This window comes from Macaca nemestrina, chromosome 6, assembly GCF_043159975.1.
Source record: "Macaca nemestrina isolate mMacNem1 chromosome 6, mMacNem.hap1, whole genome shotgun sequence".
NCBI classification, from domain to species: domain Eukaryota; kingdom Metazoa; phylum Chordata; class Mammalia; order Primates; family Cercopithecidae; genus Macaca; species Macaca nemestrina.
Window position 1 is genome coordinate 48,954,799 of NC_092130.1, and position 13,337 is coordinate 48,968,135.

The 13,337-nt window shown below is 38.6% G+C and overlaps 1 protein-coding gene across 20 annotated transcripts in view; it reads left to right on the forward strand.

Annotated features, from left to right (window-relative positions):
- The window catches only part of LOC105467197 (Rap guanine nucleotide exchange factor 6), a 218,735-nt gene that overhangs the window by 155,725 nt on the left and 49,673 nt on the right, over positions 1–13,337 (forward strand). For all 20 annotated transcript variants that reach the window (XM_071097788.1, XM_071097791.1, XM_071097790.1 and 17 more), the window contains one exon: positions 6,804–7,044. In XM_071097788.1, the coding sequence (XP_070953889.1) occupies positions 6,804–7,044 (241 nt within the window). The remainder of the gene's footprint in view (positions 1–6,803; positions 7,045–13,337) is intronic.

Here is a 13,337-nt window from a genome sequence, read left to right on the forward strand (position 1 = left end):
TGGATGTGTCAAAGCCTTTTTCCACTCCTGGGACCATATCCCAAAGTGACGTCTTTTTTTCCAGGGCCATTTTCCCATCCATAGAATACAACTGAGAGGAGCTCCTTGATAAACTTACAGGTTTGTAGTTCAGTGCCCAAAACTATAGCATTACAACCTTCGTTAGGATTGAGACTTTGAAAAGCTCTGTCTGAAGTGGATGTGCGCTGTACCTAACTGACCATCTAGGTGACCCAGGAAAACTTAGAGTTTTGGCCCTGGATATAGATTACAGGTGCCTGACAAAAGAAAATAAATATCTTCTTTAGAGGATACTAACAGCAACTTGTTATTTCTAAAAATAGTTTTTTTAAAAACAGAGTCAAGCAAAGATTATGAGGTACTCTTAAAAGTCAGTATGAACCAGAACCAACAGAAACAGAAGCACAGGTGCTTCAGAATATCAGACACAGATTGTAAGTTTGCTATCTTATGTCCATGAAGATAAAAATCAAATTAAGTGTTCCATTTCCAGATAAGATGGAGTAAACACACACCACCCTTCGTCTCCCACTGAGCTTAGTAGTAAACCTGGACAGAATCGTGACCCACTTATTTGAGAACTCTGAACAGCAAATGGCAACAGGCAATTCACAAAAGAATACCGTAATTCAAAGTACCGCCACCAGCAATGAATTCACTATTATTTTAGTTCTAGTATGCCCTAGGTTGGACTCAAGGCAACCTGAAACCTGGATGTGACTACTGTGGTACAGTACTCAGGAGAGGCCTGGCTTAAGGAGTGAGAAAAGGGAACTCCTACTAATAGCAGTTGTCCTGTCGAGAAAAGTGACACTGCTTTTAGGCTTCATTGTATTCTAGTTTCCATGCAAGCACTCACAGCCATCTGAAGTTCTCTTTCTCCTCGAAGAGTTCCTCTACCTGACCCACACCTCATGTTTAGATTAAGCAAATACACCCAGAGAAGAAAACAGCTGGCAATCTCAGTTTACTCTCTTCCTATTCTGGAATTTTAATTAATCTATTCCTCTTGGCTTCCTCAGCTTTCTAATATCTTTAAAAATCCCACTTCTAGGCCGGGTGCGGTGGCTCATGCCTGTAATCCCAGCACTTTGGGAGGCCAAGGCGGGCGGATCACAAGGTCAGGAGATCGAGACCATCCTGGCTAACATGCTGAAACCCCGTCTCTACTAAAAAATACAAAAAATTAGCCGGGCGTGGTGGTGGGCGCCTGTAGTACCAGCTGCTCAGGAGGCTGAGGCAGGAGAATGATGTGAACCCGGGAGGCGGAGCTTGCAGTGAGCCGAGATTGCGCCACTGCACTCCAGCCTGGTGACAGAGCGAGACTCTTGTCTCAAAAAAAAATAATAAAATAAAAATCCCACTTCTAGCCAAGCATGGTGGCTCATGCCTGTAATTCTAGCACTTTAGGAGGCTGAGGCGGGAGGATCACTTGAGGCTAGGAGTTCCTAGACCAGCCTGGGCAACATAGTGAGACCTGGTCTCTGCACAACACTAAACTTTAGCTGGGCATGGTAGCGTGCACCTGTAGTCCCAGCTACTTGGGAGGCTGAGGCAGGAAGATCACTTGAGCCCAGGAATTCAAGACTATAATGAGCTGTGATTGTGTCTCTGCATTCCAGCCTGGGCAACAGAGTAAGACTCTGTCTCTAAATCCCAAAATCCCATTTCTCAGATAACTTGTCTTTTTAAGTTTTAATAAAAGTAATACGTGCATGTATTTTGAAAACTAAAATACTAAAAATAGATATACAGTGGAACCATACTGTGTACAATATTCTGTGCCATTTCACATTGGTTCATACAGACCTACTTGTTATATAATTTTTATTATTACATAGACTTCTGTTATCACCATAATCTGTTGAGTTAATGTCATATTGCTAGATATTTTAGATTGTTTATAGCTTTTGCTATTAACAGATATAATAAAAATTCTTTGTACTTTTATGCTCATATAATCCATCTATATGATAAATTTCTCAAAGTGGAATTACTTTTGACAGACACTACAGGGTTTTACTTTCTGAAAGTTTTATCACAATCTATGCTTCATTCATCAGTGTATAAGAGTGTCTTGGCCGGGTGCAGTGGCCCACGCCTGTAATCCCAGCACTTTGGGAGGCCCAGGCGGGCAGATCACGAGGTCAAGAGATCGAGACCATCCTGGCTAACCCTGTCTTTACTAAAAATACAAAAATTAGCTGGGCGTGGTGGCGGGCACCTGTAGTCCCAGCTACTCGGGAGGCTGAGGCAGGAGAATCACTTGAACCTGGGAGGTGGAGGTTGCAGTGAGCCGAGATCGCACCACTGCACTCCAGCCTGGCAACAGAGCAGGACTCTGTGTCAGAAAAAAAGCCTCTGCCGTGGGTATAATCAGCCTTTTAAATTTCGATATACGTTATTTAATAACAAGGTTGAGCACCTTTTTTGTGTGTTTTGGCATTTATTTTCTATAAAGTCTTTTTTGTTTTTGAGATGGAGTCTCGCTCTGTCGCCCAGGCTGGAGTGCAGTGGCACAATCTCCACTCACTGCAAGCTCCGCCTCCCAGGTTCACACCATTCTCCTGCCCCAGCCTCCTGAGTAGCTGGGACTACAGGTGCCCACCACCACACCCTGCTAATTTTTTGTATTGTTTAATAGATACGGGGTTTCACCGTGATGGCCAGGATGATCTCAATGTCCTGACTTCGTGATCCACCCACCTCGGCCTCCCAAAGTGCTGGGATTACAGGCGTGGGCCACTGCACCCGGCCAAGACACTCTTTTTTTTTTCAACTCTTTTTAAAGAGTTGAAAAGTTGAAAGTATTTTCCACAAGTGGTTTGTGTTTTGACTTTTGTTCCTTGTGTTTGTGAACTCATATACATGTATGTAAGAAGAGAGACATTTTTAGTTTTTATGTAGTCAAATTTAAGCTTTTATAGATTCTTTGGCACTTTTACTTTTGGTTTATGTACAATGTCTGATACTGCTGTTTAATAGCATTGTAACTATGTGTGCTCATTATCCTTTCATTTTTGTCCCTATTTTTTTAAATTTAACACAATCGTTTCTCTTCTTTAAAACAAACTACAAGCTCCACACATTTTTACTTATAATTACATACTCAGGTCCAGTGGAGAAATTTAACAGTTTTTTTTTTTTTTTTTTTTTTTTTTGAGGCAGAGTCATCTTGCTCTGTTGTCCAGATTGGAGTGCAGTGGCTCAACCTCGGCTCACTGCAACCTCCGCCTCCCAGGTTCAAGCGATTCTCCTGTCTCAGCCTCTGGAGTAGCTGGGATTGCAGCCATCTGCCACCATTCCCAGCTAATTTTTGTATTTTTAGTAGAGGTGGAGTTTCACCATGTTGACCAAGCTGGTCCCGAACTCCTGACCTCCGGTGATCCGCCCTCCTCAGCCTCCCAAAGTGCTGGGATTACAGGCATGAGCCACCACACCCAGCCAAATTTAACAATTTTTAAAAATAATTCAGTTACCTTATATACACACTACTAAGGAAATCTGCCCTCTCAAAGTTTTCCTGTTGCTCCAACAGAAAATTTGAATACTTTAGCGTAGCATTATCTGGCCTCATCTCTACCTTGTTCTCTAGTCATTTTCATTTTCTTGAACTTTCCTTCTACCACAGGGACTTTGAACTTGAGATTTTCTCTACCTAGGATTACTCATCCTTCTCCTTCTTTGCCTAGTTAAAATCTCATCTTTTTGATTTCTTTTTCCAAGGTGACTGACTTGCTTAAGGAAGATTGCCCTTTCCTGCTCTTTTAAGTAGTTCCTCTGGTTATGTTTTATGTGTCTTAGACTGACTGTAAGTTCCACAACAGGAGTATTATACAAACATCAAGTGAAGTACCTGACCTATATTTATAGGTTAATATTTTTTGAATGAATGAATGTCTGAATTTTAGATTTAAAAAGTATTGGCCGGTCGTGGTGGCTCACCCCTATAATCCCATCACTTTGGAAGGGCGAGCCAGAAGGATCGTTTGAGCCCAGGAGTTCAAGACTAGCCTAGGAAACATAGTGAGACCACATCTCTACAAAAATAGAAAAAATGAGCTGGGCGCAGTAGCACATGCCTGTAGTCCCAGCTACCCAGGAGGCAAAAGTGGGAGGATCACATGAGCCCATAAAGTCAAGGCTGCAGTGAGCTGTGATCTCCAGCCTGGACGACAGAGTGACACCGGACCCTGTTTCCAAAAAATACATATATAAATGTACATATATACATACACACGCACACACATGTGCGTGTGTGTATATATATGTTATTACCATATGGCTTAAAATAACGTGAAATTTTAAAAATATTTTACTTTATTTTAATCATGCAGACTGTATGGAAGGTAACTTCTAAAAGGTCTCCATCATTTTGAAAGCAGAAAAATGTGCTTTTCATAAACTTGCACTGTGCTTTGGTAATGTGATATCGTCCTTCTGTTGAAACCCTCAAATCAGTCCAGATTTTACAAGTGAATACCAAGTTGTAAATGTTTTAATCCATTCTTAAGGCTTTATCCATTTCTGTCTTACTTGTAAGTTCTTTGATTTCATGGGAAACTCTTGCGTTTCTTTTCTGTTGTTTTCCAGAAAAATTCTCTGTGATTGGATTTTTCAGTGGGCATGTTTACATAATTTATAGCTTAAAAAATAAAAAAAGGTGACGCATATACTGCTCAAAGCTATATCTAATGATAAGCTGAGTGTTTGCTTCCACAGCTCATGCAGCTGAAGACATTTAACTCTATTCTAAGAATACACAACCACTATTTCTCTGTAATTCAGACTTCCTCAGTGCCATGACTCATCGCTGCTAGATATTTACCTTATACAGATTTATCTTTGCTTTATCCCAAGGAGATGTAGCCATCCTCACAAGGCAAAAATTTGGTGTAGGCAAATAGATTGCTAAAAAAGTAATTTCCCAAATGTACCTGCACCCTCATTAAGGATGAAGTAATTCACCAGACTTAGTTAGACTTGATAGATATCTGAGGCCAGGCACAGTGGTTTATGCCTGTAATCCCAGCACTTTGGAAGGCTGAAACAGGCAGATCTCTTGAGCCTAGAAGTTCAAGGTCATCCTAGGCAACATGTCAAAACCCCATCTCTACAAAAAAATACAAAAATTAACCTGGCATGGTGGCACACTCCTGTAATCCCAGCTGCTCAAGAGGCTGAGGTGGGAGGATCACCTGAGCCCAGGAAGGCCAAGGATGCAGTGAGCTGTGATCATGCCACTGAACTCCAGCCTGGGCAACAGAGTGAGACCCTTTCTCAAAAAAAGGAAAAAAAAAAAAGGGCCAGGCATGGTGGCTGATGCCTGTAATCCCAGCACTTTGGGAGGCCGAGGCGGGCAGATCACCTGAGGTCAGGAGTTCGAGACCAGCCTGACCAACATGGAGAAACCCCATCTCTGCTAAAAATACAAAATTAGCCAGGTATGTTGGTGTCATGTCTGTAATCTCAGCTATTCGGGAGGCCAAGGCAGGAGAACCGCTTGAACCCAGGAGGCGAAGGTTGTGGTGAGCCGAGATTGTACCATTGCACTCCAGCCTGGACAACTAGAGCAAAACTCTGTCTCAAAAAGAAAAAAAAAAAAAAAAGCAAGCAGTATCTAAGATATGATTGGTTGTTTACTTGTTTAGTTCAGACCACTGAAATGGATATTTTTTAGCAGCTTTACCGAATGACATAGCCTCATAAATGTGACCGTGAGGAATCGTTATATATTACCAAATTTAAATTACCAAAATTAGGCCGGGCATGGTGGCTTATGCCTGTAATCCCAGCACTTTGGGGGGCCGAAGTGGGTGAATCACCTGAGTTCAGATGTTCGAGACCAACCTGGCCAAGATGGGGAAACCCCACCTCTACTAAAAATACAAAAATTAGCCCGGTGTGGTGATACGTGCCTGTAATCCTAGCTACTCTGGAAGCTGAGGCAGTAGAATCGCTTGAACCCGGAAGGTGGAGGTTGCAGTGAGCTGAGATTGCACCACTGTACTCCATCCTGGGCGACAGAGTGAGACTCCATCTCAAAATCAATCAATCAATCAATAAACAAAATTACTGTTTTTTGGTAAAAGTAAAAATAAAGACCAACAAAGCTTTTCTCATCTAAATTTTACATCTGAACCTGACTATAGTAGTGAGGTCTCATCTCAAGTGACATATGTAGTTATCCCTCGGTATATGCATAGGGTTGTTTACAGGACCTCCACCGCATGTATACCAAAATATGCGCATATTCCAGACTCTCAGTTGGTTCTTCAGAGCCATACACAGGTTTTTGCATCCCAAGAATACTGTATTTTCAATCCATGTTTGGTTGAAAAAAATCCAAGTATAAATGGACCCACATAGTTCAAACTGATGTTGTTCAAGGGTCAGCTGTATTATAAGGAATAACATACAATAGAACCTAAATATCTGTTTCTATAAAATTAGTTGATTAGTGTTATATTACTTACTACCTCAATAGGAATCTGTTTTTTTCAAACCTGCCTGTAGTCTGCCCTCTTCCTTTCCCTTTCCTCCCACTGACTTTCCTTGTATTAGTGTTGGGCAACATCAGAAGTATAATCAGGTATAAAAACTAAAGAAAGAAGTAGATATCGCTGCTAAAGGACGGGTAAATACTTGACAATGTTTAGTTGAATGAGACTGCGAAAGTTCAAATAATGGAAAATCACTGTATTTATCCTTAAAATTTGTTGTTGGTGTAAAAATTTTCTAAAGAGAAGAAAAGAAATGACACATTTGTTTTATTTCCACAGTGTTCAAAGAGTTACTTTTTAGGACTGAACAAGAGAAATCTGGTGTTCCTCATATTCCCAAAATTGCTGAAAAAAAAAGTAATCGCCATTCTATCCAGCATGTGCCAGGAGATATTGAACAGACATCACAGGAGAAAGGAAGTAAGAAAGTTAAAGCAAATACTGTTTCAGGTGGAAGAAACAAAATCAGGAAGATTTTGGATAAAACACGATTTAGTATCTTGCCTCCAAAGCTATTTAGGTAGGTAATGCCAATCTTAGCCATGCAGGAATTTTCATCTTCACTATAAAGTTTTTATTTGGGGTGGGGAGAGACAGGTAAGTTTTGCTTTAACTAGTGTATCATAAAGTCTTCAAACAGTACTTAAATAAGAATACATTTGAACTTCTCCCTATCACTTTCATGAAGTTACAACTTTCAGATTATATAATAGCATTATTTTGAATTTTGGAAAAGACTGCTCATTTTATTTTGTGAAATCTGTTTTTAAACATTTTTGGTCCAATTTTAGTCTCCTGATGTGTACAAATTGTACACCTTAAATCTTGGGACTCATTCACCAGTTTTTGTTTTTGTTTTTTTTTAATCATTTTTCCTTTGCAGCACCATTTATTCCTTCTTGAATTCTAAAGTTGAACTTTTTAATCAGACCTATTTCTATTTCCAAAATGGGATATCACCAAAACTTAGTAATACTTGAAGATTTTAAATGTAAATTAAGGTCTGTAAAATACTGATGGAATTAGACCACTAAATTGTCATGATTGGGGGATGACTCTAGTATATATTACATTAGCAACTTCCTGAAGCAATTACCAAAGTTCTAATCAAGAGCAGTACAATACTTAGCACATACTAGGCACTCAGTTCATGTTTTTTGAATAAGTTAAGACAGTGAATAATCAGTGAACGAAATAAAGCAAGTTCAAAAAAATACATTAAAAGAAAATATTTATTTGCCTCCTGAAAGTTCCTGGTAATTTGCCAGATGATAGTTATAGAAACAAAAAGAGATAGTCCTTAACTCTGAGAAATTCACATCAGGAACCCTTATTCTCCACACATTTATTATATCCTAAGCCAGAGACAGGAAGATAAATAGATCAAGGTTCTTATCCTCCAAGAGTTGATAATCTAAGCAAATTGCAAAGTTCTCACATTATAGGTTGATAAGTGGAGGCAGGAACAAACTTGTTAGGTTTGAATAGATTGTGTTTCTGTGTATATAACTAGAGCCGGAGCAAGAGAAGTAGGTTATGAGGGACCTTGAATATTATGCTAAAGATAATAGACTTCATTGTGTCATGACTGGGAGCCATAAGAAGACATGTGATTTGATAAAATTTGTTCTTTTAGGAAGACCTCTCTGATGGCCGTGTTAGTGATTTGGGGTTGTGGATACAGCACAATATAGCAGTGATAGCAGAGTTAACAGTTGGGAGGCAACTTGGAATTGTGTCAGCTCTCATCTTTAGTGATGAGATTTTTTTTTATTTTTAAATACTTTTAAATATTTTTAAATATTTTTAAATATTTTTTTAAAATATTTTTTTAAATTTTTAAATATTTTTTCAATAATTAAAACATCTCAGAGATTTTCTAGTCAGAAATGCTCATCTTCCTGAGTTCTTATTTCCAGCCAGGGAAACACATTTGCTCTTCATTTAATTTGGAACTCAGAGGATTAAAATACCCTGAACTTTTTCTAAAAGTTCATTACTCATTCTATCCTTGAGGTCAAGTGGCTTATAGAAATCATTACTTTAAAATACAAAAGTTTTTGAATGTTGAGTGTACTGTAGCGAACACTATAAGAAAATGCATGGTCTCACAAATGGGGATTGAGTAAGGAGAATGTTAGAGGAGCCAGCCTACACTGAAGAGGTCGGGGACAGGTGGGGATGACTGGAAGTCACTGTGGAAAAGGGACAAAACCGAGGATCCAGAAGGCAGAAAAGAATGCATGAGGAGAATTCCTCAGGGGGTAATGCCCTGAGTTCCACTTCTGGAAACCTTAATGGGTTTTGTCCGGAATACATCTTTCTCCCATTAACTGCGTCTCATTTTGACCAGTGACACAGTTGTGACATGTATCATCCAAAGACAGATAACACTATAATTATAATTGTCTTCAACTTGTTACTATCACATTCTAACCAGCTGTACTCAAGTTTTAGGCAGCTAAATCAGTATCTCAACTCCGTATTATCCTTTGGTGACAGGTGTGGGAATTAGTTACTATACCTGAATTCTGTCTTTGGTTGCAGCAAGAGATGTAGAACTGAGGTCGCCAGGAACAGTCAGTTGAATATTTTCAAGCATTATAACTTTATATTGGTACCCAAAAAAGAGGACTATCTGGTAAAAATAGTTTTACTTAAACTCAGAAGGGATTATTGGATGTCTTGCTTTGTGTCAACAAGAAAACGCTTGGTTATGAATATAAATATGAATAAAATGCTGCACTGCAGAAGTTTATATTAACCTGTCTGTCCCTTCCAAACACGTTTCCAAGGAGTAAAATGCAAAGTATTTCAGCCACATAAATACAGAAAAAATAGGTTATCTTGGAAGTCAAAGGTTTCTGGAGGCTGTTTTGTTGGGAGAGCTGTCTTACCTTTCAGACTGGCCATTTTGCATTTTTGAGAATGTATCTTATATTTATTGACAGTCAGTTGAAGTGAATTCAGACAATTCCTTCTGCTACACAAAAGTATACTATCCTTTATATATAAAGAGCTCTCAGAAATCAAATAGGAAAAAAATATCACTAAAACTTCAATGGAAAAATAGGCAGAAAACATGACTCAGATGGTCTGTATTGATACTGATCCAGGATATACAGTTTAATCCTGGATACTGTTTGTTTCCTCACAGACTGACAAAAAGAATGGTCAGGGACAGAATTGATAATGTAATAAGTTTATAAAAGTTTAAACTGGTGTGCTAATATAAAGTGATGCCTTTTTATTAAAAGCTTTAAAAGTGGCAAAATTCTGGCTGGACACAGTATCTCACACCTGTTATCCCAGCACTTTGGGAGGCCGAGATGGAGGGATCACTTGAGGCCAGGAGATTGAGACCAGCCTGACCAACATTGTGAAAGTCCATCTCTACCAAAAAATACAAAAAACTAGCTGGACATAGTGGCACACACTTGTAATCCCAGCTGCTTGGGAGGCTGAGGCAAGAGAACTACAAAAATTAGCTGGGCGTGGTGTGGCACATGCCTGTAATCCCAGCTACTCGGGAGGCTGTGGCAGGGAAATCACTTGAACCCGGGGAGGCGGAGGTTGTGGCAAGCCAAGATCATGCCACTGCACTTAAGCCTGGGCGACAGAGTGAAACTCCAACTGAAAAATAAAAATAAAAATAAATACATAAATACATAAGTAAATTTTAATTTTAGTAGAGACAGGGTTTCACCGTGTTGGCCAGGCTGTTCTGGAACTCCTGACTTCAAGTGATCCACCTGCCTTAGCCTCCCAGAGTGCTGGGATTACAGGTTTGAGCCACCTCACCTGGCCAGTAAATATTTTTAAATGACAAAATTCTTTGATTCAGTAGTTCTGTTTCTAATAGTAATTAGATGAAGATTTATATATAGATGCTATAAGTTGTTTTATCTATACTAAAACAAAATTGGAACACCCTAAATGTCCAGCTGCAAGGATTAGTTAAATAAATTGTACTATACATCAGAAAAATGACTAGAAGGAAAACTATCATAATGTTGATTGTGGTTTTTGGAAGGCATGGTTTCATAGGTAATTTTTCCCTTCTGTGCTTTCTTTTTGTGTTTTACAAGTTTTCTTCTTGAACATTTGTTATTTTTTTATTGAAAAAAATGTTTAATGAGTTCAGTTTCACAATTTCTGAGCATCTCCTCTGTGCCAGACCTCTTTGGAAGAGACACCAAGAACGGAAACTTGTTCTCTACCTTTAGCAGCACTCAATTCTGTAAGAGTAGAGGATGAGTTGTCACAGAAAAGAAAGAATGTAAGGAAAGAACAAATACTTGAGATAAGAATAGATAATTCCAAAATCCCAAAGAAATCATGATATAATTTTAAAAGAATGTTCCTAAAAATTAAAGTGAAAAATGTTACTAGTTTGAATTATATCTGTAAGTTAAGACAGAAGTATGGTTTTTATTGACCTAAGAATTCTTCACATTTCAGGATATCTGTTTTTCTTTTTTAAAATCACGCTTTTGTTTTTAAAATCACAGTTGCCTAAGTAACATCTCTGTATTATTCATTGTAACAATCCCCAAAATAAACTGCCTTGCTTGCTTAACAGGAATTGTATTTTTCCTCCCCATTTCTTGTCAACATATTTTTTGTTTGCTTTTTAAATATTGGGATTCTTTTTTATTTACATATTGCTGATATTTATGTGGCCTTTTTAGTTTCATAATATGAAACCAAGTACTTTTATCCTAAGTAAATTTAGTGTTGGGGAAGTATTGAGAAATTTTTTAAACAATTTTGCTTCTGTTATTGCATCACCTTCTCAGGAGACTGTTTTGGTAAGAATGATACAATTACTTGCCAAATGGGCTTTATCCACTCAGCTTTCAAATAGGCATGGAAATTTTGCCAACTAAATACTGTTTCATTCATGGCATAGCATGGATTGTACATAGCAGTATAGTTTTCATTTATGCACCTCACACTTTAATTACTACAGTTTTGTAACCAGCTTTACGTATTTATAGCTACACAATATTGTCTCTATTGAGCATTCAAAAGCAGAAGCGATGTTAAATAGCATCAGTAAGAGATACAAGGACTTTTTGTATTTTCTTTTCTTTTTTTTTTTTTTTTTTTTTTTTTTGAGACGGAGTCTCGCTCTGTCACCCAGGCTGGAGTACAGTGGCTGGATCTCAGCTCACTGCAAGCTCCGCCTCCCGGGTTTGCGCCATTCTCCTGCCTCAGCCTCCCTAGTAGCTGGGACTACAGGCGCCCGCCACCTCGCCCGGCTAGTTTTTTTTGTATTTTTAGTAGAGACGGGGTTTCACCGTGTTAGCCAGGATGGTCTCGATCTCCTGACCTCGTAATCCGCCCGTCTCGGCCTCCCAAAGTGCTGGGATTACAGGCTTGAGCCACCGCACCCGGCCACTTTTTGTATTTTCTGTACGTCTTAGTCTATAGTGATTCCAGCTTGCTGCAGTCACTGATGCGGTTAATTCTCTTTAATAGAAAATTGTAACTTTTTAATGTTGCTAAAGTTGCTTGTACTTTATTAGTAGTAGGACTGGACAGCCTCTTGAATGGTTTGCTTCCTTGGATTGTTATCGCACCCTCTGTGTCCAAAAATTGATGTGTTTGTTTTCAAAAGTCAATTAAAGAAAGACTTTAAAAAAAAAAAATCTTTATTTTCTATATAATTTAAATACCTTTGAAAGTGCTTTTTCCTCTTATTTTCTCTTACCTAACCTTAGAACATTTAACTCTGATCTTTAGGAATGCAAACCAAATTATAAGGAGCCTCTTTAGGGTAAATGCAAATTATTTATCAAATGAGATATCTCCTTTGCTTTATCTGTCAAATTCTCTCCCCAGGAAAGCACTTCTTGTTTCTATAGTACCTTTACTCGGACCTACCTCTACTTTTTAATATAAATTGAGTAAAATAAATAATTCTCCCTTCTGGGTTTGTACTATTCTTATTTTATTTTATTTTATTTTATTTATTATTATTATTTTTATTTTTATTTTTTGATACGGAGTCTTGCTCTGTCGCCCAGGCTGGAGTGGAATGGCGTGATCTCAGCTCTCTGCAACCTCCGCTTCCCGGGTTCAAGCGATTCTTCTGCCTCAGCCTCCCAAGTAGCTGGGATTACAGGCACGCACCACCCCACTCCTGGCTAATTTTAGTATTTTTAGTAGAGATGGGGTTTCGCCATGTTGGTCAGGCTGGTCTTAAACTCCTGACTCAGGTGATTCACCCACTTCCGCCACCCAAAGTGCTGGGATTAAAGGTGTGAGCCAACGTGCCCAGCCCTGTTCTCATTTTAATTTTTGTAAAAGTAAGTCCATTCTTAATTAAAGTCCTGTTTTCCTTTGCACCAAAACATTCGCCTATATTCCGTAATTTTTCAGTATTCCTGGGGGAGATAGTATTGCTCACATTTACAGATGAGAAAACCAAAGTTTAGAAAGAGAATGAAATTTGCCTGAAGTCAAGCAGCTAGTAGCTCAGGTCTGCCTGACATCAAAGCTTGCCCTTGAAACACTAATCTTTGCTTTCTTCCATGTCTCTTTGCTTTTCTCTGACTCTTCAGCTCTGTCATATCCTGGCCCTCTCTTTCATGTCTGACTATTAACAGTCCTTTAGCAGTTTAACAGTCTTAACTCTCCATCTTGCATAGTTTTCTAATCTACCTAAAATCCTATATTTTACATCTAACATAATTTAAATGTATTCCATAGTATTCATTTATAATACTCTACCTTAATCTTTTTCATGGTAATAGGTAAGTATTCTGTGATACTTCTGTTTGTATGCATAGCAAGTACTAGGCAGAA